This window comes from Chenopodium album, chromosome 7, assembly GCF_948465745.1.
Source record: "Chenopodium album chromosome 7, dcCheAlbu1.1, whole genome shotgun sequence".
Classification (NCBI taxonomy): Eukaryota; Viridiplantae; Streptophyta; class Magnoliopsida; order Caryophyllales; family Amaranthaceae; genus Chenopodium; species Chenopodium album.
This window is the reverse complement of record NC_137840.1, coordinates 61017628-61045608: the sequence shown is the minus strand read 5'-3', so window position 1 is coordinate 61045608 and position 27981 is coordinate 61017628. Positions and strand designations below refer to the sequence as shown.

Below are 27981 nucleotides of genomic sequence, written 5' to 3'. Positions count from 1 at the left end.
AACATCTGAAGTTATGACAACAAGAAATCTTCTTCCTAATCAGGATCCAGCTAGCATCTATTACATTCATCCTTCGGATGCAGATGTTGTTCAACTTGTATCCTACAAGTTCAATGGTGAGGGATTCACTAGCTGGAAATGTTCAATGCTGCTTACTCTTTCAGCAAAGAACAAGCTAGGGTTTGTCAATGGAGCTATCTCCAAGCCTACTGCTGGAACTGTTGAAGGTAAGGCTTGGGAGAGGTGCAATGATCTGGTATGTTCATTGATTTTGTTCAATTTGGATGAAACAATTGCAAAAAGTGTGATGTTCTTGAAATCTGTTGAAGAAATCTGGACTGATCTTGAGGAGAGATTTGGTTTTGCTTCCATGGCACAAATCTACTCACTAGAACATAAGCTTGTTGATATTAGTCAAGGTGATAAGTCTATTTCTGAGTTTTTCACTGATATTAAGTCAATTTGGGATGCAATTGAGGAAGCTCATCCTCTACCTTACTGCACTTGCAACTTGACTAAGAAGATTTATCAGCCCCAACAAGAAAAAATGGTGTTACAGTTCATGATGAAGCTTAATGAACAATATGCAATTATCAGAGGAAATATACTGATGATGTAGACTTTACCAAAGGTAACAGAAGCATTTCGATTATTTGCCCAAGAAGAAAGGCATAAAGAAATTTCTCAGGCTGCTGAACACACTGAGTCATTGGCTTTTGCTGCTGAAAAGAGGAAATTTAATTCTGATTTTGGTCGAAATAAGTCTTATAGACCTCATAATCAGGGTCAACAAAGAGTGTTTCACACTAATTCTTACTTAGGAAATGCTGGAGAAAATAGTTCTAATTCAGGAAATACTTACAGGAAATCTGGCTTTAAACCTGGTGCTAATTACTTCTGCACTCATTGTCAGATTCCAGGGCACAGTGTTGACAGATGCTTTGAGCTTAAAGGCTCTCCTCCTGGTTTCAAAGGTTTCAAAGGAAATCGTGTTGCAACTGTTTCTGATTACTCTGGCAATGATGGTTCTAACTCAACTAGACCTATTTCAGTTGAGCAATATCAGCAGTTCATGGAGTATTTGGCTAAGCAAAATCAGAGTTCTCAGAACACTGAACCAGAACAACAGAATAGCCTGGCCATGATGGCACGTAACATTTTCTTACTATCTCAATATAATCATAAGTGGTTGCTAGATAGTGGTGCTTCATATCACTTTTGTTATGATTTGTCTCAGTTTTCTGAGTTTCATCTAGTATGAGGTGGTGATAATCATATTACCATACCAGATGGTAGTAAGATTGTTGTTAAACACATAGGTTCTGTTGTACTAAATGAATTGATAACTCTAAACAATGTGATGCATGTTCCTGAGTTCTAGTATAATCTGATTTCTGTTCATAAATTGTGTAAGGACCTTAGTTGTGAACTGCATTTTACTCATGAAAAATGCTTTGTTTATTCTCAGAAAGGGACATTGATTCCTCTTGGTAGTGTGAAGTCTGGATTATGTAATGTGAGAGAATAGTTACAATCAAGTTCAAGAGAGTCACATGCTCATGTTTGCAATTCAAGTTGCCTGTCTGCTGTTGATGATGCAGAACTTTGGCATTTGAGACTAGGTCATCTTCCTTTTAGTCAAATAAAATCCATTGTTCCAAATTGTAATGTGTCTATTTGTTTACAGAACACAATTTGTCAAGTCTGTCCCCTTGCAAAACAGACTAGACTAGCTTTTCATACTAGCAGTATTCAGACTAGTTCTGTCTTTGAGTTGTTGCACATTGATGTATGGGGTCCTCATTCTGTTAAGACTCCTGCTGGCTGTAATCAGTTTCTAACTATAGTTGATGACTATAGTAGATTTACTTGGATTCATATGTTAAAGAATAAAAGTGATTCTGTTTTGGTAATGAAAAATTTTATGAAAATGGTGCATAATCGGTTTGGTGTTACTGTGAAGTGTGTAAGGTATGATAATACTAGGGAACTTTGTGATGGTGATATGAAGAAGATGTTTCTTGAAAATGGGATTTTAAATCAGACTAGTTGCAGTGATACTCCACAGCAAAATGGAGTGGTTGAGAGGAAACACAAACATCTCTTAGAAACAGCTAGAAGTCTTTATATTCAATCTAGAGTCCCCGATAGATTTTAGGGTGAAAGTGTGTTATGTGCAGCTTACCTGATTAACAGAATGCCTCTCAAAGTGTTAAATCTAGAAACACCTTATTCTAGGTTATATAAGAGACAAGATGATCTATCTCATTTGAGAACATTTGGATGCCTATGTTATGTATCCACTTCTAAGGTTGGCGGAACCAAGTTAGCTAGACAGCAGAGCAAAACCCTGTGTTTTTATAGGGTATTCAAGTTCTCAGAAAGGCTATAAGGTTTTGAATTTGGATACTAACAAAATGTTTGTATCTAGGGATATTAAGTTTCATGAAAAACACTTTCCATTTCATCTATATAATAAAAAATTGTCACATTCCTCAAACTATTCAAATGTCATTTATCTTCCTGTTACCTTACCTGTTTCTACTCACTTTGATTTCTCTGATCTTTCCTATTTTCCTTCACATGATACTACTCCTCCTTCTCCTGATTCTCATTTTCAACTAGATTATTTTTCTTCTTTTTCTACTCCTTCTCCACCTTCTCATTCTCCTTCAATCTCCTCCACTCACAGCAATACACCCAATCATACTATTCCTCCAATTATACCTGTTCCTTTTTCCAATCCTGATGCTCTTATCGATTTGAGTATAGACTCCACTGATCAGCTTAGAAAGTCTTATAGACCACATAAACCTCCAACCTACCTTGACAAATATCTTTGTTATCATGTAGATTCTTCTCATGTTCACACAAATTGTGAGAAACATTGGTGCAATTTTGTGTCTTACACTGGTTTCCCAACTGCTTTCAAGGCTTTTCTGTCTGCTTCTTGTGATATTAAGGAACCTCTGAGCTATAATAAGGCTTCTTTGGATCTACTTTGGGTAGAGGCTATGAACAATGAGATTTTGGCCCTTGAATAGAGCAATACTTAGGAATTGGTTGACTTAGCAGCTGAAAGAAAGCTATAGGTTGCAAATGGGTTTATCAGGTGAAATTGAAATATGATGGTACTCTTGAAAGATGTAAAGCACGAGTGGTAGCAAAAGGGTTCACTCAGAAATATGGGATTGATTATGAAGAAACTTTTAGCCTAGTTGTGAAAATGAGTACTATAAGATCCTTGATTGTTGTTGCTGCAAGCAAAGGATGGCCCTTATTTCAATTGGATGTAAACAATGTTTTTTTACATGGCAATTTGAAAGAAGTGGTGTATATGAGAGTGCCTGAGGGTGTATCTAATCCAGAGAAGAAGGTGTGCAGACTTGTTAAGTCTATCTATGGTTTAAAGCAGGCTTCAAGGCAATGGCATGAGAAGCTGATGAGTGCTTTGGAATCCCAGGGGTTCAGGCAGTGTAAACATGATTACAGTTTGTTTATACACAAACATGATCAACATATTAACATAGCAGCAATTTATGTTGATGGTGTGATCCTTACAGGGACTAATGTTTCTAAATTGGAAGCTCTGAAGGTGCACAAAAAGTTCAGCATTAAGGATCTTGGCAAGTTAAGCTATTTTCTTGGCATTAAGGTGGGGTATACAGATGCTGGTATTATTCTTAGCCACAAGAAGTTCACAAAGGAACTTTTAAGTGACTGTGGTTTTGATGTTAGTAAGAAAGCAGCCACACCCTTGCCTTTAAATGTGAATTTTTCAGCATTAGATGGCCTGGTGTTCCTTACTCCAATGCTAAAAAATACAGATCTTTAGTTGGCAAATTGAATTTTTTGACTAATACTAGTCCTAATCTGTCTTACTCGGTTCAGGTCCTAAGTCAATTTTTGCAATTACCTAGATCTACTCATGTTGAAGCTTTTGGTGCATACATTGAGGTATTTGGCTCATACAGAAGGTCAGGGTATCTTATTGAGGGCTTCAGATCAGTTATGCTTACAACCATTCTCTGACTCAGATTGGGGTGCTTGCCCTGATTCCAGGAGATCAGTTTCAGGTTATATCCTACTGTTGGGTAGATCTCCTATTTCATGGAAATCTAAGAAGCAAGGAACAACTTCTAAATCATCAGCAGAATCTGAATACAGGGCTATGGCTGCTGCATCATTAGAAGTTCAATGGATTGTGTGGCTACTTGAGGACTTAGGAGTTACAAATTAGAAGCTTGTGACTTTGCATTGTGACAGTCAATCAGCTTTATATATAGCCAATAATCCTGTGTTCCATGAAAGAACCAAGCATATTGAAATTGACTGTCATTTTACCGGAGATAAGGTGCTTGAAGGGTTACTACAGCTCACATACTTGCCTACACAACATCAGTTAGCAAATGTCTTCACCAAGTCCTTACCATTTGCTCAGTTTCGACATTTATTGTCCAAGCTTGGACTGTCTGAGGCTCATCCGGCTCCCAGCTTGAGGGGGGATATTGGACACTAGAGCTATAGCTGCCACGTCAGCTTGAGGTCGTTAGAGTTAGTTACAGGCTACTGCAAGTTGCCTAAAATCAGTTATAACTAATTCTGTTATTCCTGTATTTACTTCTAGATTTCTCTAGAATATTCTATGTTATAGCTGTAGTATAAAAACCCAAAGATGATGTAAAGTTATTCATTCACAAAAATCAGAAAATTCTGATTGCTTTTTCTCCAAGTTTCTCTCTAAATTTTCTCTGTAATTGTTCATACATTTTCTTCCAGAAATTGTTCTGTTCTTCCAGATTTTGTGTTTGTGTAAATAATAAACATGACCAGACTTTAGAAAATTTAAACATAATACTTATTTTATGCGAAGAGAACAAAGCCACCCAAATTGAGGAAGGGTCACATTCCTGTCATGATCAATTGATCATATGCTTACATTAATCTAATTAAAGCTGAATTATATGTTTAATCAAGGGACCACATGACATACATCATATATATATATATATATATATATATTAAATTAAAATTTATAAAATATCCAGTGCAAGAATTTAATAATTTTGATGCATATTCAATGGGAGAGGACCAGAACGAATCATAAGACAATATACAAAAGCTACCTTTTCTTTTGTCTAGGAAAGAATTTTAGTTGGATTAATGTAGTACCTTGTTTGTTCTCAAAAAAAAAAATGTAGTACCTTGTTAATCATATCCCTCGGATTTTCGGACAAACTTTATCTTAGTACATTGCATGTTAATTATTTGCTACTTGCTACCTAACTTTATCTTAATACATGTTGAATGTTGATTATTTGCTACTTGCTAGCTATTCTTTTGGTCAATAATAAATAAAGGAACATAATTCAACTTGGGTTATAAAAAGAAAAAAACATTTCAAAAAGCATGTGCCCACCATACGCACCATTGTACCGTCGTCTCTGACCCCGATCTAGAAGTACTTTAGTAGTAGGGGATGCTTTTAACAAGCCGCCGGTGACCTAAGCTCCCTTTTCGTATTTCTCTTTTTGATTGGATTTACTTGCCCTATTATCGTTTATTTACAATATAATACTGATAGATTAACATTTAGTATTAAAATTTAAGAATTGATCGATTTGTAAAGTAATAAGTAAGTTATGTTTGGGGATATTTGCGGAATTTATTAAAAGAATATATTGATTGATATGAGAAATTTGTGTTATACCAGTTATCACGCACTTACAACGTTTGCATGTATGTAAAAATTATACGATCTTTACTCTTTAGTATGTTAACTAGCTTTTAACAAGAGTTAAGCTGGGAATATTCTTATTAGTATAAGGTTTTTTGTGTATGTTTTAAATATATTAAAATTTAAATTACACTCTCACTCCCAACCTTCCTCACTTAAGACTTTCTTATGTATTAATTTACCTCCCAATGTCATTACTCATCAGGCAGAAAAATCCTTTTTTTTTTTTTACAACGAGAATAATCTTTTTTAGGGTTGAAAAGAAGCAGATACATTATATGTAATCATGACATACATTTTCATTTTTTTCACCTAACCCGTCACTAAGCATAACAATTGCATTAAAATACTATTAATCGAATATATAAATCCATCACCTTTTTTATTTCATACAGGAAAAAAAAAAAGAACTATCCACTTTAATTTTGATTATATATTGGCCTTAGAAGTTGGCAATATATTCTACCAAGTGATAAAAAATAACAACTATCATAAACATTATTCAAAGAAATAATGGCTTCTCACTTAACCTTATTGGCCATAGTTGTATTTTCATCCTTGGTTGTAGGAAGTTTAAGTAGTAGTGTACCAGTTGCACCTGGACTATCACTCTCATTTTACTCTTCCAATTGCCCGAAACTCGAATCCATTGTTAGAAATCATCTTAAGCAAGTTTTCAAGAAGGATATCACTCAAGCTGCTGGTTTGCTTCGCCTTCATTTTCATGACTGCTTTGTTCAGGTATCATCTTACAACATTTTATTACATAGATATTGTTCGTGCATGTAGCATATATGATATTGTAGTTAATTTTTAATCATCGGTATCATGTCATTCATGTGCGGTTGTGTTTTTCATTCGGGTGTTTAATTAAGCTGGGTTCGAGCTTGGGCCGGATCAGCTTAGATGAACTAAGACAAACTTATAGAAAAGATTAAAATTTGAGCATATCATTAGACACTAGGGTTTTTGTATCACTCTTCAAGAGGATAAGAATTGTTATGCATTAATTTCAAATTATTAGTGTATTTAATTAACTATAAATGTACCTTTTTAATGGTTGATATATTTTTATGGAACACAAATTAGGGATGCGATGGATCTGTATTGTTGGATGGGTCAGCAAGTGGTCCAAGTGAACAAAACGCACCACCAAATTTGTCACTAAGGAAAGAAGCATTTAATATTATAAATGACCTTCGTGCCCTTGTCCAAAAAGCATGTGGCCAGGTTGTTTCTTGCGCAGATCTCACTGCCCTTGCAGCTCGTGATTCCGTTGTTCTGGTATAAACCTTATTCCATAAAATCTATTTACATTCTTTGTGTACAGATCATTTTAATTAATCAATGCCTTAACAAATGTTTCATTTGGTTTTTGTAGTCAGGTGGACCAAACTATAATATCCCATTTGGAAGAAGGGATAGCCTAAACTTTGCCACAAAAAATGTAACACTAGCCAATTTACCTAGTCCTTCTAGCAACACCACAACCATTCTCAACTCCCTCTCATCCAAAAGGTTTGATCCCACTGATGTCGTCGCCCTCTCCGGGGCACACACCATTGGTCGCAGCCATTGCTCCTCTTTCTCCAATAGACTCTACCCGAAACAAGATGGGACTATGGATCCATCTTTTGCAAAGAACCTTAAAGTCACTTGTCCAACGTCAAACACCGATAATACCACAAATTTAGACATTCGTACTCCTAACGTATTTGACAATAAATACTACATCGACCTTGTTAATAGACAAGGCTTGTTTACTTCCGATCAAGATTTGTTCATGGATTCAATTAAGAACCAAAGGGATTGTCAATAGTTTTGCAAACAATCAAAGTTTGTTTTACGAAAAGTTTGTAAATGCGATGTTAAAAATGGGACAACTTGGTGTGTTGACTGGTAAACAAGGGGAGATTCGTGCAAATTGCTCCGCAAGGAATACTAAAAGTGTGGACTTGTGGTCTGTGGTTGAAGAGGGTGAACAAGGAAGATTATCACAATTTTAAGATATTTTTTTAATTACTAAGTTTTAAAATGGAATTGTAAGAAATTGCTTGTGCTAGTTATAAGTTTTGTATTTAGTCTCGGCTATAAGGCATCATGTCATGTTTGTAATGTTTGTTTAATACTCCGTACTCTATGATAATCAATATGGTGTGTTTAGCTTAGCAATTTACATTTGGAGTTATTGTGTTTGAGAATTGATTTGTAGGAAACTTAATGATTGTTAGTTGAGACGAACAATACAAGAGGGGGGGTGAATTGTATGTGAGTTCCTAGTGCCTACTTTTGCGGAATTATAAAACAATGCATATAGGAACTTGCAAAAACACACAGATTTTACGAGAAAACCTTCCAGGGCCAACTGGAAGTAAAACCTTGACCCTATCTTAGGGATTTCAACCACAAAACAACTTCACTATAATAGGGCAAACACCAAGTTACAACCTACTATAATCAGACCTTTACTCACAAGTTCGAGAACGAACTTGCTACACGGTAGGACCCTATCCTACCCAATCTAAGTCCCACACCTAGATTTACTCGTACTCCCAAAGTACTAACTCACTCACCTTCACACTAGAAGCTTACACACTCTGTATGCAAATATAAAACACACAAACACCCAAATAACCCAACCAATACAAAGCATATGACACCTAGTATATGTTAGGCAAGTTATGCACGAAACCCGAAACTAATATGACAAGGTTAGAAGCTTGGCAAACTTACACAATTAAAGCTTTGTGATTTCTCCACGCATAAACTCACAAAAACCTAATGAAATGAGATCTCTACTATTCATACAAGTATAACTCGTATAGCAAGTAGGTTTTCTAAAAAATAAAGATGTTAACTTACCTTATCTCAAAAACACGGTTTATGTAAATCAAATTTGAGAAAATCTTTTTCGAAAATAAGATAGAAACAAAGATATTAAATAGAATAAAATCTTTTTAACAAACTAATTTTAAGAAACAGATTTGAATAAAATCTTTTCATAAAATATATCTTTTTATCTTTTCCAATTTTATCTTATTTGCCTAGCAACTTGTCACGCTTCTAATAGATTTTGTGCATACTATACTTAACATATTTAACAACAAATCTAAAAGATAAAATCTTAACTAAATGAGTTGTTGTGCCGATCTTTGCATAGTCAGAATACTTGGGCTTCACGTAGGCTAAGTTTCTTAAGAAACTTATTCTCTTCAATCGCAGTCCAGGCTGACACCTCAGCTTGCTGTTTTCAGGTTCTTGTTAGGGAACATTTCTGTTAAGGAACTTAGTTCTTGTTAGAGAACTCTTCTTCTTCTCTGTTTTACTTTTATTTTAAAGGCTTCTTCATGTCTTCATAGCTTGAGTTACTTTTCCATCACCAAGATCTATTTCACCTGTACTAATCAAACACTCATATGACTTTATTAGTTGAGTTTGCTTTAGTTTAAGTTCATCATCATCAAAACCTTTAAGCTTCAACAATGATTAATGTAAACTATGGTCCCTATAGACCGGAATGTATTGCTAGAAAAGTATAAATATAAAAAATATATGCTAGTGTTTTGGTCCTAAAACAATCACTTAAGAAGGATTGATTTTTTTGTAATTTAATTAGTTATGGATTGTGACTTATACAGTTATAGGCCTAGGGGTCGAGTACCCCTTATCATGTCGTGATCTGGCATAAAAATACACTCTTCACTTTATTTTATATTTTGTCATACTCTTGGTTCTTGCATACTTTTCTAGGACTTATGGTTCTTATCTCTTTGTTGATGATTGATTATGTTGGAATATGACTCGAGAGTCAATAGAGAATGGGCATGTAAGCTAATCAATTGAATGAGTCAATTTCAATTGTACTAAGCATATTTCTTAAACTACTTTAAACTTTGAGATGACTCGAGTTGAAGATGATGAAATCTTGTTTCAAGAGCTTTCAAACAATACATACTTTATAAGCTTAATTCCGATAAGAAATGAGAAAGTTATAATTGTTTTCCTATGAGTTGTATGTGTTGATCCAAACTAGATAACACGTCCATGCCGCTGGAGTTCATGGTCGATGATCAATAGCTATTGGAATGATTAATCGACGTTGTCATGTCCATGCTAACATAATACTCGTTCTAACCTGATATGTCAAGGGCACATAAATACCCATTTGGGCTTATTTTATTATTATTTATCCACAAATTGAGAGAAACACATGGAGAGGTGTAGAGCTCTTGTTTTTGTAACTCTTATTTTTTAGAGTGAAATTTAGCGAGAGATTACTCTAGTAAACACTAATTGAAATCAATACAACTTGAAAAGCTATGGGTGATCATTTAGCTTAAGCCTTTACGCCGTTAAGCCATTAGAAGACTTCATGTACATTTCTCAGCTATTGCTTTCTCTATTATATAGTGAAGAAATACCTTTTGATGATTTTCCCACTAATGGAGTACGGATTAGGGGTCTAATCGACAAAACCTTGACAATTCTTGTGTACTATTGTTCCACACAAATCAAATACAATTCCGTCTAATACTTACTAGTTCCTTCATTAAATTTGGGATTCTAATTTTAGGAGTTGAGGGTAGACAGGGTTATCTCGTGTCCATTTATTGTAGGGTTTGTAATTGCTGAATTAAACTACATGCCCATGAAAAATACAACTGCTAATAAATGATGTATCCAAGTTTTTCGAGTTTGTAAACTGCTTAGTTGATGTTTGGAAACTATATATTTTTTTTGGTGAAGTGAAAACTATATATTCGAACGAAATTGTTATTGTAAACCAAAAAGAACGTGCCTCACGGGTGCGAGAACAAAACCCTCCAATGCAATCTGCTTTCAAGGCCACTAGTTTTTCTAAATCCAGCTTTTCTTTTAGAATCCTCGAGTGGGCTGCCGGCAATCTGAGCAGGCCGCTTTCCTTCTTGGTCGCTGGCAAGTCCATTCCTGCGGAGCCGGCACCACCTGATTGCGAGGAGGCCTTCATTCTCTCAAGATGTAACTCGTGTAGACCTAGGTTAACACCGAACTATCGTTTACGCCGCCTAAGGAAGTGCATTTCTGGCGTCGGTGACCCAATTGACAGCCAATCCGCCGCTTTTTACCCCTATCATCGTTTTTGGGACCTTTCGGTCCTTTTGGGGGGAGGTGGTTGTTGTACTTGACAAGCTCCCCTTATCGTGTCAGCTTCTGTTTTGGTGGTAGGATCTCGCCCACCGCCTGTCTGCGCTTGTAGTCTAGGCTCTAGGTTTGCTGCCGGATGTCTTTCCCTTAGTTTTCTAGTTTTCTAATTTGCTTATCTACTTTGCTGCCAGTTTCTTTCGTGAAGTCTTTTATTAATTTCCTTTCCCTTTTCAAAAATCCTAGTATAGACTGCCGCAAATTACTTAGTGCCTTTATGCAAACCCATTTGAACGATAATTTTAACGAAAGCATTGTCAACTTTGCAAAAAATAATTGCCTCTGTAACATTCTTAATCAAGAAAAAGACTTGAAGAAGGAAGGTAATACTTACTTCAAGAAAGGTGAATTTGTTCTTTCTAAGGCTAAGTATGACAAAGGCCTAAAACTTCTATAATTTTGTCAACCGAGAATTAAAATGAAGATGATTATGTCTTCCTACGGAACCTTGTCATATCATAATTCTTGAGTGAAACCTTGCAGCTTGTGCTCTAAATGAAAGTCCATAATTTTGAACAAACTAAGCAACTCTACTCATTAGTCATTGTGCTTGATGGTAACAATACTAAAGCCCTATTCATAAGGGCTTTAGCCTAAATCAAGCTATATCAACTCAAAGAGGCCCATGAAGATCATGGCAAAGTAGCTAAGTGTAGACACCCATTTGTGTCTCCCCAAAACCAAACCCAGTGATGAGTACCTTTCACGTCGAATCATAATCGAATGAAGCGAAAGTGTGGAAAGTCTAGTGTTGCGGAAAGTTTTATTTTCTTTTCTCTTCTCTCTGTTTTTGAAAACTTATTTTAAGAAAACAGCCAATCCAGTTTGGTTGGTCCTTGATATGGGTCCAATAGTAGTGTAGTTGGATGGGGCTTGCAAAGACCTTTCCAACGATATATTATAAGCCCAATTCCGATGAATATTAAGGAAGTTATGGCCAATTTACTAAACTGGGCCCGGTTTGAACTTTATATACGGCCTAATGATCTAGGGGAGGGCTTAATATGATTTATCATTCCTAATGCAATTAGGAATGGTTTTAGTCTTCTAGATTCTTCTAGAAGGTTCTTTTGATTCCTAATTCAATTAGCATTGATAAATTGACTTTTGTTAACTTTTCAGAGTTTTAATCAAAATCAAATAGCATTTTCGAGGAAATTATATGATTTTATCCTCCAGTACGGCAAACTTATCTGATTTTCGAAAACGCGTTAAAATCAGGCTTGGCGCCTAACCCCAGGCCTTGACGCCTAGAACCAGGTCTGGCGCCTGGCGCTAGCCATTGGCGCCTGGCGCTAGTGTTGGTGCTTGGCGCCAGTTAGCCAAGGGTGGCGCCAGCTCTGTTTTCTGTGCGTCAGACTCTGTTTTGTTTATTTTTATCTTTTTGGCTGATTTTCTCTATAAATATCGTATTAAAAACTCCGTTTTCATTCACCAATTCTCCTCATTCACAAGTTTTCATCTACAATCATTAATTCTTTAGAATTCTTTAATTCATTCATCTTCTTTCTCTTTTTCAAACCTTGCTTTTCCATACAAAATTCCGCATTCATTAGAACTAGAAACACCTAGCCATATTCGAAGTTGTCTTCGCCCTAGACGTGAAAGGTTTAATTTCTGAGGGTTTGGTCCCAAATCTCTCTTTCAATTATTTAATTTAATTTAATTGTTTGTTTATTATTTTACTTGAAGTTACTAACGTGTGTATTTTGTTATTAGAAAGAGGTACGAGGCATTAAAGTAATTGCTTTAATGGTTTTAATTGATGTTATGATGTAGACATCATGTTTAGATTGTTATTATGATATTCCTAGTATCATTTCTAGGGTAATTTTAATATTAAATATGATTGTTACGATGCTTCCTATGTTCTTCCTAATATTTATTCATGTTAGTATCATGCATGTTAGGGCTAAAGATTTGATTTGCTTAGTGACATGCTAGGGTTTGTTATTAATCTTGTTAGTATCATGCCTAGGATCTTGCTATTTTTATTATGCTTTAACATGAACATGATTATGATTATAATTGTTATAATTTATGATTATAATTTTATTATTCATGATATTGTTTATTATTATTATGTTGCTTGATATTTATTTATTGCTTGATCACGCCTTTTATGCATGTTTAAAAGGAATTGGTACTTGTAATCACGCTTAATAAGATAATTAATAATCACTAGTAGAAAAACGTACATTTGCGTCGCCATATTTGCGTCACTCATTAGAAAGAACGAAGCAAATGTTTAATTTTACCATCCTGAAAAGTTATTTGTGTCGCATATTTATCAAGAAGCGACGCAAATAATTGTTGTATTGCAGATTTTTATTATTTGCGTCGCTCTTATATATTGAAGCGACGCATATAATAATCTTATTTGCGTCACTCATTATTGACAAGTGACGCAAATGAGTGAGTGAATAAATTGCGTCACTCTTTTAATAAATGAGCGACGCATATGAAAAATGTACAACATTTTGTTTTTGTTATTTGCGTCGCATTTTAATAATGAAGTGACGCAAATATATCTTTTGCATTTAGGTTATTTCAGAATTTTGACCTTCGCTTTTCACGCCTACCTTCACTAAACAAAAAGAAAAAAACAAGTTGCTACTCCAGTGAATTTCTACAGCCAAAACACCCACAAATTCGACCCTTAAATCCAACAAATTCGGCAAAAAAAACACCGATTCCTCAGCAAATTCAACATCCAAAATCGCAATCAAGTTGAAGACCTATAATCGGCAGCAAATTGAGCAATTTCGAGCAAAAATTTGGACCAAAAACCCTAAGAAATCCGAACCCATAAACCCCAGAAAAATTGAGCATTTCCCACCAAAATTCCCCCATTTTGAGCAAAAAATCTACTCAAAACCATAGGAATTCGAACCCTAGAAACCCCAAAAAATTCAATTAAAAATCTTGGCCTCATATTCGAGCAATGACTGAAATTTTCGACTGGAAAAATCGATTAATTTCGCCCCCAAAAAACCCGAGGAAGGTCTAGCAAATTACAGCAACAATTTGAGGTTAGTGTTTCTGGGTCCTTTAGCTTTGCGTTTTGGTTCAATTATTCATGTTAAATTGCCTTTTTTTTTGTTAAGAATTATAATTTCAGATCTCGAATTTTTTTGGGGGGTTTTTTATGGCATTTTTCTGGGTGTTATTTAGTGTTTTGTGGGTTTTTTTGGGGTATTTTTAGCTGATAATACGAGTTTTGATTTCGATTTCGTTGAGTTTTAGGGTTATGATTTTGGATTTTGTGATGTGGTTGCTGTGTTTGTGTTTGGGTTTGAGTTTGTATGTGATGTTTGATTTTGAGTTCGATTTTGTCCCTCTTGTTAGCTAATAATGGTAAGTTACATGAATGAGATTAAATTGGAATCAGGATTAAAGGGGATTATGGGTCTGATTTGGTTTTAGTTGCTGGAATCTGATCCAGGAGGAGTAATGGTCTATTATGTTTTGAGATCGAAGATTGGGTTTGTGGATGTTATTTAACTGTTTGTAGTTTCATCTTTGATGGGTTTTGATGCTTATATGTTTTTGATATCTGGGGGATTGTAGTAAACGGGGAAAGATGAAAGTGAGTCTCAACCGAGTTTCACTAGAGTTCAAATTGGACGAGTTATTGGGTTTCTTCAGAGAACATTGTTTCTTAACATGGTGAGAAAGCTCCTAATATTGTGTATCGTGGGAAGCTCAATGATGGCCATTGGATCGCCATCAAATGATTTCACAGGTCTGCTTGGCCTGATACTCGGTAATTTCTTGTATTAACAAATAGTTATTTTTAGAAAATTTTGTTTATGGGTTTTGATATGTATTCTTAATATTTGATGGGTTTTTGTCATATTTGGTTAATTAGGAGAAAATTGCTTATTTAGTATAGTTGGATGTTTGATTGGAATTTGATATAAAATGTGGGAGGTTACTAAAACTTATCATGCCACTCTGGATGATATTTGACATGGATTTTCATTTTATAGCTGTGGACACTAGTACATTCCAATTTAGATGAGAAACATGCAAATTTTTAGAAAAGCTTCTTATTCCTATACTTGGATCCATATTCTAGTTAAATGTTTCTAGCCTGGTTAATTATGTTTGTACATAGAGTGAAGCTGAAGCTTGTGTATTTATATTCTGGTGGATGTTCTTGTTGTTTATCTTATCTAGTGTACTGAATTGGATTAACCTTTAATGATAAAACTGATTTTTACCGATTAAAACATGTTAATTGATTCACTAGTATTATATGAAATTTCTGATTCTTAGGATCAAAATTGATATTTAATGAATAAAGATTATTTTAAGGTGAAGAGAACTAGCCATTGCACCAATTTCAAGCTAGCTAGAATGATGACCCTACCCTCATCTTAATCCCAAAGAAAGACACATTAAATATAATCTACGACTCTTCTTTGATCAATTGATGTAAAACTCCTAATCCCAAAGAATGGTGACCCCTACCCTCATCCTAATCCCAAAGAATGATGACCCTACCCTCACCCAATATAGTTAATTGTTAAACTCGTTTACCTTCCTTTGAACTTGCCATCTAGTTATTTAGAGAACTACCATACCTTCCATTGGACTTGTCATTTGGTTTATTTAGGCAGTAGTAAAAAAGATGTAACATTTACTTTCTTGCGACATTCTCAGATCTTGGTGTCACATTCCTATATTGATCTTCCTTTACATATCTGATTGCTTTTCTGTTATTTTCTTTCTGCACTATAATATTTTGAAAAAACAGGTATGTTTATGGCCGAGCCCAGTCAGATGCATCATCAGTATCAGGTCAGGAGAGAAAAGATCCATCATGATACACGTGTATGGTATTTCTGTTCAAACTTTTACTCAGCGCAAATGATGGTATTGGACTATTGGTAAGTATCTTATATCCTATAGGAGGAATGGTCTTTAATCACTAATTACAAACATGTAAATTTTCTAGATTTTATTAAGTCCTATTGATTGTAAACGTGTAGTGTTGTCTTGGGGTTTTATATGTGAAGTTGTGAACCTTATGTTTGAATGGTTGTCTAATGGACATGGATATGTAGAAAAAAGTAATTGGCATTCTTATGAGGTTAAATTTTTTTTTAAGTGGTAGGATTTGATGAGAATCGTATTGATTATCCCATGAGTAGTGTGTGCATTTGATACGCAATTTGGGGTTTATCTTGTGTCAAATAGTGTGTATATGGGAATAATAGTTTGCGAAAATCTAAGTGAACTACAAAGTATAAAAGACCATCTTCTTTTTGCTATCTTGTTTTTGCTTATGAGAGTCTTTGGTAATTGCTAATGGTGACTATCTTGTTTTGTATGGTGACTATCTTGTTTTTTCTATAAGAGTCTTTGCTAATCGGTTTTGCTATCTTGTTTATGTTGTGTTGAGTGTAAGTGATAGAAATGTGTTATATATGATGCAGGGAACTTCTTATGTGCTGCTTCTGCTTCCATGTTACTGCTCCTGCTGCTGCTTCCATGTTGCTGCTGCTCCTGCTTCTGCTTCCATGTTACTGCTCCTGCTCCTGCTCCTGCTCCTCCTTTTCTTTATGTTAGGATTATTAATTCTATTTTTAAAGAAAGAGGAATTAAGGTTACAAATACCCCTGTTGTTTTGATTGATGATGTTGCAGATATGTCGATTGGGCTTAGCTTGCTGTATTGCTTTGCTTTGGTGTTAATTGTATGATTGTTGGGTTATTAATTCTATAATTGTCGATTGGACTTAGCGCATGTTGGACTCTTGTTTTGGATTATAGGCTTGACATGAATGATTTTGGTTAATTGGTGTTGGGATGATGAGTATAATGTCTATGATATTGAGATCTAAATTATTGGACAGGTTAATACAATGTCGTCATTCCCAATTTTATGGGTAGGCCAAAATACAAAGGAGACTTTGCCGAAATTTACATTTGCATTATTCAATAATATTGCATTTTAATTTCAATTATATTAGTGTTAGCATATTACTTTATACCACTAGCAAGGAAAACAGGTAGTACAAACATATACAAGCTAAGGCAATTATTATAATTAAAAAAAAAATTCACCTCATTTGCGTCACTCATTAAACAAACAAGTGACGCAAATAAAGCAATTTTGTATTGTCTAGTCAGTCATTTGCGTCACTCCTATATAAACAAGTGACGCAAATAACAAACAAGAAGTTTATCAGAAGAGTCATTTGCGTCGCTTCTTTATAAAGGCGCGACGCAAATAAGAGTCATTTGCGTCGCTCCTTTATAAAGGAGCGACGCAAATAACTCTTATTTGCGTCACTCCTATTTGCGTCACTCCTTTATAAAGGAGCGACGCAAATGACTCTTATTTGCGTCGCGCCTAGGAGCGACGCAAATGACTTTTAAATCATTTGCGTCGCTCATAGAAGCGACGCAAATACACTATAAATGAGCGACGCAAATGAGCCTTTTTCTACTAGTGAATCTTGTTAGGGTTAATTATGATTATAATTCAAGTGATCGCCAATAATAGATTTATTTGTACATTAATATTCAACCAACATAGATTAAACAGGTTTAGGGTTAATTCTATTGATTGTATGTTAATTAGAAAGCGCACATGTATACGATCAGAATAAAGTAGAGGCCTATTATTAGGGCAGGTTCAATCTCTTTTAGGTTGGATTTATACCTTCATCCCCGAACCCTTATTTGGTTCTAGACCTTATGGAGTTGACGATCTCTTGGATCGTTAAGGGGTGTAACCTTCACCTCGTGAATGGTTTACAAGTTCCTAAAACTTGTTGGCGACTCTTTTGCTCTATCTTCTTCCCTTTTGGATGCCACCGTACTTTAGTGTAGGATCACAGTGGGGTTCAAGCTAGTGGGATTTAAAGGCTTGAAATTATTCCCTACACTAAGGCTGAGCCTAAAAATCAAGACATCCTTCATGAGATGGAGAAGGTGGAAGGGTTGAGAAGAAAAGCTAGCAAGATTAAGGGAAAAAGGAGCAATGAAGAGTCCGACTTGTTCCACACCATCTTCAACAAAAAAGGGAAGATTAGCAATCCCTCAGTCAATCTAGACTTTGTTGGGTTGCCTAGTGTTATATTACGACCTTACCCACCTTGGACGCTGCTAATGAGATGATGGTAGAAAGCCTTACCACTACATCCAATGTTCTTACCCCTTTGGAAAGGAGGACAATGATGCTACTAGTTCTAAAAACAAAGGGTTATGGACATGCTAAAGACAAGGGACCTTGGAAATTTCATATGTTCCTCAACGGATCAAGAAGTAACCAGTCCCTTAAGATTTTCAATTTGTTTTATTCAAATCTATGTCAAGAGAAAACCTTGAGTTTCTACAAACATTTTGTTGTATCATGGATGATTGTACGAGTACAGTGAATTGAAGGAAAAGACCACATATGATAAGCATTCTGAATCCAATATGGCAAAGGATCGGAATTCAAAGTTCTTGAAACCTCACTTACGCCCACTAGGATGGTGGGTCCAAAAAAGATGTGGCACAACAAAAAGAGCCAAAATGAAAAGGCCAAGCGAACTCTGAACTCCGCCACGATCATTGGACTTCCGAAAATCAACAGTGTTGCCGTTGAGAAGTTAGATGATAATATACCTACTAGCCTAACTTTTAGCTACAATAAGGGTTTGATTATCGAGGAGGGGAATGAGTTACCTGCAAGAGATTTAACTACCACTGTTTTCGATGAAATGAAATCTGTAGGTTCTAAAGATGAAGAGCCCATGAATGTTGAACCCGACCAAGTGCAATCCCCTCCACCACTCACCACCTCCATGTTCTCTGCCACGTCAAGAAAAAATGGAAGGTCAATTAGGGTAAGGGTGAAGAACAAGAAAGGTAAAAGGTATTCTAGTCATTTTTGCAAGATTATCAAGAAATGCAAGAAAACAAGTTTGGAGTAGCTTAGGGCTAGTTTTAGCGAAGGATATCCACAACCCCCTTATTTTTATTGTCAAGCAATTCATAGTGTCTGTAACCTCTATTTCCTTTTTAGCACTTATATTAGTTTGGTTAAGAGGTTTGAATTTTCTCGTTGTTGTCTTGAGTCAGTTGGAAGCTAGCAGTCTCCTTTTTGGACCATTGTCAAATATATATATATATATATATATATATATATATATATATATATATATATATATATATATATATATATATATATATATATATATATATATATATATATAAACGATTCTAATGCTATAACATGATTATAATTTTGGAAAATTTGTCTAGAAGGAACTTATATGTTCACTATTTTGTTTGGAAGGACCTTATATGGTCAAAGTGGTCTAAAAGAACCTTATAAGTTTGTTTTGTTGTCTAGAGGGACCTTGACACCGAATTCCGCCGTTTGACTTTTTTCTCCGGCGTTGACATGCACGTTACTATGCCACGTGCATGTCACGTGACTTTAAAAATTAACACCTCTCAATTTTTTTTGTTTTCCCTCCATTTTTCTTTCTCTCTCTTCTAGTCCCCTAAATTTCTCTGTACTATGGTATTCTATGAGGAATATTCAATGAAAAAAGTGAAGATTCCCACCATTATTTCTCTCATATACCAAATTGAATTCGAGTCACATAATTGATGACTTTGTTGGCCTAGATATGGATATCTTCTTCTCTGTGCCTGGATTTTCATGAGTCCAGAAGTCCTTTGCGCAAGAGGAATGCCACAATTGCACTTTGATAACTTCCATTTGGTCGAAAACATTCTTCAACAACCAACACAATATGATTTCAGACACAAATGAATTATAAACCCTAATTTTGCAAACAACTTAATTCAATCTTAAAAGATTGGGATTGGGGGAAAAAAGAACCATAAGCATTGGTCTTACCTGATACGAAAAGGACTTAATCGAAAGATGGTTGTATGAGTTTCTTCGAAAACTTAGGGAACACAATGGGTTAGATGAATGAAATCTGGTTCGTGAGGAGAGAGAAAGAAATTGGGGAAAAATTATGGGAAAATAAAGGGAATTGGAGGGAAAAGGGGAAAAATATAAGAGGAGAGGTGATTTTTAAAGTCACGTGGCGTAGTCAACGCCAGAGAAAAAAGTCGAACGCCGGAATCTGGCATCAAGGTCCCTCTAGACAACAAAATAAACTTATAAGGTCCGTTTAGACCACTTTGAACATATAAGGTTCTTTCAGACAAAATAGTGAACACATAAGTTCATTCTAGACAAATTTTCCTATAATTTTTAGATGTAATTATTACCATTGATCAACGAGTTATGTAAATAGTGTAAATGTTAAAATGAGAAACTTTCAATATAATATTGGGTTACTAAAAGACAAACTCATAAAGATATTGATGTTAAATAATTTTCTTTATTATAAAATTTGTTATGCAGTTCATCTTAAATAAATTACAATTTTAAGAGAAGACCAAAAATAATTTAGTAGTTATAAATAAAATCAATGCGTGAATCCTACACCCAGGTGTACCATGCACATGGTACACCTGAATTTTAAATTTTAAATTTTTAAATTTTAATTTCATTTTCAAAATGTTATTATCCAAAATACTATATATATATATATATATATATATATATATATATATATATATATATATATATATATATATATATATATATATAATATATATATAATATTTATTTTAATGATTGTTTTGTGTACTTTGAGGCTCTTTACATGACTATATAATGCTCTTTATAAAAAAAATAATTTTTATTCTCTAAAATTATTTCACCTAAAAATAACTTAAGATTTCGTTTTTAAATTTTGAATTGATTAAATTTTAGTTTTCAATTTTATTTTTTTAATTTTATTTCGTTCATATTTTTCACCTTTACTATATATAGTTACAATTTTCATTTTAGGGATGGTATATATAAATTTTTTGTGATGTTCTATATGTGATTTAATAATGTTTTCTATTAGAAAACATGATGTACTTTATAGTTGTTTGTAATGTACAATTATTTTTTAAAACTATATCTTTTTCCTTATGTCCATAATTATATCATATAATGATTTTTATTAGATTTTTTGATAGTTTATTTTAATTGTCCATTTTTTTTTATTGTAATTGCAATTTACTTTTATCGTCACATAATGTTCATTGCTTATTGTGAAATGTTCTTTGAATTTTGTCTTTGGATCGTGGTAGGTATATATATAAGTTATGTTCATTACATAATATTATCATTTTCTTTAATAATATTACGGATGTTCTTTAGATCTGAAAAACAATCATCAATAGAGGAGATCTCAAAAGAATATCGTCATCAACCTTCACGATCCTGATTTTTAAAATATATATACATAGATAATGATTATTAATATTAAAATATATATATAGAATTAATAAATGATATATTATTTAAAAATACAGAATAAGTCAAAGAACATCAAAGCAAAAAACATAAAAGATAAAAGTAAAGAACATTCATATAATTGTTCAATAACTAGAATGACGAACATATGTACAATTTATAAAGAACACCATCTTCAACATTTGACAAAATATAAAGAACATCATCTTCAACCTTTGACAAAATAAAAGAACATCATCTTCAACCTTTGTCATATGGATCTCAAATTCATAACTATCAAAATTGAAAAAAAAAACAGCGATATTTTACAATAATTGTGCAAAATAATAACGAAATATAATCAACCTAATTGCTTGATTCTTATCGGTTATGGATAAGCTCATGATTTCGTTAAAGGCTCGTGACATTTATGCCAGCAAACTAAAAGCATATGCAGTCACATTGATTGGCATCACCAAAGTGTTTTGAAAATGGTGAAGGGCTAATTAATTAGTTATGTGCACATGCGCCTTAATACCTTGGATCCGACACATGTACTCTACTGCTTTTATGGCCGACATTTGAGAATTTTGTTCGGAGATTCCAGATGCTTGTGCCAACCATAAGCACCAAATACACTACATATATTACCTTATTCTCTGTATGATGCCTACGTATTAAATTAGTAATATTAGGGTCTTGTGTCTCAAGGTATTAGAAAACTAATTAGTGTGTGACATGGGTAATGCCCCGTCTTGTTACTTTGATACCTTATTATTGAATAGATAAATTCATTTTTTTATTATTCCAATTATTCATTACTTGTATTTGTTTATTTATATAATAATTTTTCATATTTATGGAACAACTATTGACTACTAATTATATAAACATGTCTTTTGTATATAATTTATAATTAATATAATGAAAATAGAGACATAATTATTAATAAAATATAATTTTTGTTAGGTCCACTAATTGAGAGAAATGAAGTAAATATTGTAAAACCTTTTCAAATAAAAAATGGAACAAGTATTTAAAAACACATGAAGTATATTACTACTCCATAAAAAGAAACTACAGAGTAGTTAGGAATGCATGACAAAATCACACGTCATTTGATGTAGTTAATATACTCCCTCCGTCCCTTATTAATAGTCCCTTTTGGGCAAATTTCACGGGAATTAATAAGCATAAATAAGAAGTAGTAAAAATAAATTGAAAAGATAAATTTACATTGGGTATGCAAAAAAGTAGAGAAATAAAGTAATAAAAGTATATGGAAAAATAAAATTTACATGGAAAAGATAAATTTGCACAAATAAAATTGCAAAGTTTAAGGAAATTTGGTTAATATTAATATTAATGGTTGTTAAAAAAGCAAATGGGTGAACATTTTAGGACTAAAATTTAGTCATAAGAGACTATCAATAAGGGACGGAAGGAATATGTTTATTTCCCTACCTTATCCCTACCTTATAAAAAGTAGAAGATAACTCTTAGGAATAGTGTGCTACCAACTATACCCTCAAAAATATGTACAAAAATGTGTATTTACTTTTTAACCCTCATTAATATGTTTACTCTCATTAAAATATTTAATGTTTTTTTTCATTAAATTTATCATCAATTAATTCAAAAAACTTGAAATTTATTTTTTTTGAATAAAAAAATTCTAATGCTTTATACTTCATGTGTTTTTATTATTATTTAAAAAGAAAAAAAACTGTATATACGAAGAGACTGTCTATCTTTACTCCTTCGTGGTTGTTCTTCTTATTTACAATCTTGTTGTCTTTTAATTGCAACTATTGTTAAGGTTTATTAGTTTTGAAATGTACATTGCTTGATGGCACATAAACAACGTTATGGAATTTAAATAGAATTCATATTAAATTGTGATATTTGAGCAAATGCTATCAAGAGGTATAAAGAACTTAAAAATCCTAAAATCAAGGGAAATCGATGATAGGAAAAAAAATGGTATAAATTAATTAATTATGGAGAGAACTTTAGAGGAAAAAATAACTAAGTGATTATTGCTTTAATATTAGATTTATATATAGATATTAGATGGTCGTAGAACATTAAAGAACTTACATTATTAAGTTTTTAGCTGCAACGAACATTTCACATATTATTACTCTGTATGACCAAAGCTCACAAAAAATTCATTTGAAGAAAAACACACTAGGTATTATTGAAATATGCTAATCAATTAAGAATTCTAAACTAACAATTGCCGCTTAAATTAGGAAGGGATGCAAATCAATTAAATATTATTTAATAATAATTTTGAGATAACACTATCAAACTTTTGAGGGTTTTAAAAATAATTGTCATAAAAGAATATGGTGGCTTTCTTATAATCCTACGAAGCCACCACATAGGCACATAAACCTAATAATAGTACATACTCCCTCCGTCCCTTAATATATACAATGTCTCTTTCTCTTTATTATGTGAGGAATAAATGCTCAAAAGAGACATTGTATTAAGGAACGGAGGGAATATTAAAATTACCAAGTCTACCACCCAAATCAAAAGTGAATACACGCCAATACAACTTCTTTGCAAGAGCTATGCACCTCGCGGGTGTAGACCACCCTATTTACTTTAATAATTTCAATTCTTGTTTTCTTACCAAACTTGTTAGCTTTTGCCAAATTGCCATCAGTAAATGATTAAATACAATTATAGACTGAATACAATTATTGACTTAGTCAAGCCGCCAGTAATTTTTTATCAATTAACTTTTTCCTTTTTCTTTCATTGTCATATTTTATGTACTCGTATTTATTATGGTAGTACACTACTACAGTACTCCCTAGATAATATTGGCCAAGTTTCCTACCACTTTTACCATAATAATTGAGACATGTACGATCATAAAAAATCTATTCGTTTTATTATTCTTTTACTACCTAAAGTAAGATGGGAAAAAATAATCCGTAATGAACAAAGACTAAATTTGTGTTAATTATTTTCTTTTCTTTTGATTTCGTCATTATAATGTGGTTATTTTTTTTTCAATTTTTTTTAACAAACTATTACATTTTAAAGTTGTGTTTCTCTTTTTTATATGCTTCTAACAAATTTCTATTATGACGCTGCTATTATTTTTATTATTTCTCTTTTCTCACGTCCCTTACTTTTTAATAAATTATTACCTCTATTATATTTTCTTATAATTTTACCCGATGACTCTGAATCTCTAACCCACCTACACCATAACATATTTAAGTCAATAAAATTACCAAACCCCATATATATATATCAACTTTTATACTTTTTTATTAATGTATTAATTTGACTGGCACATTTGCCAAGAAGTATTTTTGACCACTAATATTTTTAATTGTCTATTAGTAAAAATTAAGTCAAACATGACATGCGAAAAGTGCAAAAGTCAAACAAATGCGGAGGGAGTAACACTTAAAAATATATGGCCGCAACATGTAGAAAATACTACATAGTACTTGTATTATTTTCTCTGTTTTTTTAGTTGAAATACTTTCCTATTTTGAAAATAGTTAATTATTTGCAACACTTTTCATTTTTGATATTTTTTTTCTCTCTATCCATCTCTTATCCACATGTATCCCTCTTATTTTTATCTCTATCTCTCTCCTCTTCAAAAATTGCGGAGACTGTGAAAATAAAAGTGTTGTAACTAAAAAACAGAAAAAATATTTATTTTCTAAAAAAAAAAAAAATTCTCAAAAGTAGATAAAGACTTTTCAATCCTGACTATCATATTCAATAATGTCACCTAACCCATAATAAATACCCAAATAGTACATATAATAATATCAAGCCCAACCCAACACTTTTTTAGTTTATAAATTTGCCTATAAATTTAGCATTCGATACTACCTAGTGATCAAGAGCAACAACTACTACGTACTATAGTTAAGGCATTAAACTAGGTAACCAAAAAACACAAAATATGGGTTCCCAAATAAATTTATTGTTCTTAATAATAATGTCATCTTTGATAGTAGGAAGTTTAAGTAGTGTACCAGTTGCACCTGGACTATCGTACTCATTCTATGGTTCAAAGTGCCCTCAATTAGAATCCATCGTTAGAAATCATCTTAAACAGGTTTTTCAGAAGGATATCACTCAGGCTGCTGGTTTGCTTCGCCTTCATTTCCATGATTGCTTTGTTCAGGTATATATTTGTTTATTGTTCGTGTGAATTTTTAGTTGTTGTGATGATTATTTGAATTATGTGTGTATGAGATTAATATTGTTGTGTTGGTAAAACTATGGATTATTGGACGGTAAATTTTCTATTTACAATCCATTTGTATGATGAATATAATTGACTTTTATTATTTATGAGTCATTATTATTATGAATTATGAAATTTGATTATGAGGCAATATTGTGCTCTCTGTAATTTTTTATTTTTTTATTTTTGATTTATAAAAAGCATGTTAATAGGTAATAATGACATAATCTATGAACAAACTACATCCGTATTTTTAAGTGAAATCTCGCGCAGTTTAGTGGGTAATGAACTTTAGGTATTTGTGTTGAGGTTGGTTTATTATATGTAATGGGTTATGAAATAATACTTTATACAGAGTAATATGTAAAATGAAATGATAATAATAAAAAAAAAAGTGTTACTCATGTCATCATTAAAGTGTTATAAGTATTCATCAATATAAAAAAGTATGGAGTATTAATGTATTATAAGTAATTTAAAATAAATTAAAATTAACATAGTAAATATGGAGTACTTTTTTTTTTTAAGACAAAAATATGGAGTACATTTTAATTATGTTTCAAGTGTGAAAAAGGGCTCCACTTTCACTAAATTATTCACTAAATTAACATAGGAAAATCGATTGAAAACGAATAACGTACGTGCTATTAAATTTGTCGTTTGGTATACTTTTTAATTTGTGGCGGTGGGGCCCAAATTGGGGTTAGTGTTTGATTAACTAGGATTATGTTTCAACAAAGCCCAACCCAAAGGAAATTTCAACAAAGTTGCAACTGTTACGTGGAATTATTTTGTAGGGGCAATTGTCCCTTTTTTCTAATTTTTTTTGAGGAAAATAGGGTCCGTTGTACAAAACGATATGCTTTTAAAGACCAACTATTGGAAAAAATTGTCCTCTTTTTGTCGAAGATTATTGATTAAATGATTATTACTAATAGTTATCACTAGAATTAGATAAAATATAAAAAATAAATAAAAAGAAACATGGTATATTATTACTAATTTATTGTTTTCAATAAAGGGTTATTTGTTTAGATTAATCTAATCCTATTTACTATGGGGTACTTCAAATTAGTATGATTTATGTAAGTTTAAAATTACAGGGATGCGATGGGTCAGTATTGTTAGATGGGTCAGCAAGCGGTCCTAGCGAACAAGGTGCACCACCCAACTTGTCACTAAGAAAAGAGGCCTTTAAAATTATAAATGACATTCGTGCCCTTGTGCATAAGGCATGTGGACGAATTGTTTCTTGCGCAGATATCACTGCTCTTGCAGCTCGTGATTCCATTGTTCTGGTATACATCTATTATTATCCCCTTCAATTTACTATTTCCATATTTATATAATGTCAAAGCATTTCTCAAACTTGTCATTTGCTTTTGCAGTCTGGTGGACCAAATTACAACATCCCACTAGGAAGGAGGGACAGCCTTAACTTTGCAACAACACAAGTAACACTAGATAATCTACCGGCACCTTTTAGCAACGCCTCAACCATTCTAAAATCCCTTGCCAACAAAAGGTTTGATCCTACTGATGTCGTTGCCCTTTCCGGAGGCCACACCATTGGTCGCGGCCATTGTTCCTCCTTCACCGAGAGGCTCTACCCTACACAAGATAAAACAATGGACCAAACTTTTGCTAAGAACCTTAAGGCCACTTGCCCGGCCAAAGACACTGATCGCACCACAAATTTGGACATCCGTACTCCTAATGTATTTGACAACAAATACTACGTAGACCTTATGAATCGCCAAGGCCTATTTACTTCGGATCAAGATTTGTACACTAATCCGACTACAAAGCCAATTGTCACTAGCTTCGCGATAAATCAAAATTTATTTTACGAAAAATTTGTTGTTGCAATGTTGAAAATGGGACAACTTGGTGTGTTGACGGGTACACAAGGTGAAATTCGTGCAAATTGCTCGGCGAGAAATGCTAAGAAGGTGGACATGTGGTCTATCATTGACGAGGGTATCACAATTTTAAGTGATATGTAATTAACTAGCTATGTTTTGAGTTGATTGCAATAACTTGTGAGGTTTTATTAGATGTTTTGTCCTTAACTAAGGCTTCATACTTCTATGATAAATAAAATGTTTTGACTAGGTAAAATATTCGTGCAATTTTATCTAGATCTAGTAGCACGCTTAATAATAGAAGTATTGTGTACTTGTACTTGATCTTTGTTTCTTTTATCAAATTGTCACTAATTTTAATTTTCTTTTATCTACTTTTAGCATTTGCATCTTGTTGTTTTCTGGTTGGAAATTATAAAATTTCTTCTTTAAGCATCATTGATCTAGCATGGATTTGGAACAATATTATACACATTTATCTTACTAACTCTTGTCACCATTTCAACCAAATACTAATTGTCGACTTGTCGTATTGTTGTTTTTATCTTATCATACATTAATTTAAAATTTACTAGCAATTTTTTTGTCCTTATTTATCTTTTAGAAATTGTACTTTCTTATTGCTATCCAAGGGACAGGAGGTT

General features: G+C 33.2%; 3 protein-coding genes and 1 pseudogene across 4 annotated transcripts; all 4 read left to right on the top strand.

Annotated features, from left to right (window-relative positions):
• Positions 1-13: 13 nt before the first annotated feature.
• LOC145640413 (uncharacterized) lies at positions 14-2158 on the top strand. The gene is made up of 4 exons (XM_081691698.1): positions 14-550; positions 620-1255; positions 1415-1516; positions 1688-2158. The coding sequence occupies exons 1-4, from the start codon at positions 14-16 to the stop codon at positions 2156-2158; spliced, it is 1746 nt and encodes a 581-aa protein (XP_081547824.1).
• Positions 2159-6037: 3879 nt separating this feature from the next.
• Positions 6038-7953, top strand: LOC145638011 (peroxidase 12-like; annotated as a pseudogene). Its single transcript, XR_014114586.1, has 3 exons — positions 6038-6478; positions 6827-7021; positions 7119-7953. The product of XR_014114586.1 is annotated as a peroxidase 12-like (transcript).
• A 6527-nt stretch (positions 7954-14480) lies between these two features.
• On the top strand, positions 14481-16628 carry LOC145640412 (uncharacterized). The gene is made up of 4 exons (XM_081691696.1): positions 14481-14684; positions 15681-15813; positions 16363-16490; positions 16573-16628. Exons 1-4 carry the CDS (start codon positions 14585-14587, stop codon positions 16626-16628), a joined length of 417 nt encoding a protein of 138 aa, XP_081547822.1. The 5' UTR covers positions 14481-14584.
• Positions 16629-25117: 8489 nt separating this feature from the next.
• LOC145639120 (peroxidase 12-like) lies at positions 25118-27707 on the top strand. The gene is made up of 3 exons (XM_081690283.1): positions 25118-25409; positions 26576-26770; positions 26861-27707. The coding sequence occupies exons 1-3, from the start codon at positions 25185-25187 to the stop codon at positions 27476-27478; spliced, it is 1038 nt and encodes a 345-aa protein (XP_081546409.1). The 5' UTR covers positions 25118-25184; the 3' UTR covers positions 27479-27707.
• Positions 27708-27981: the final 274 nt, after the last annotated feature.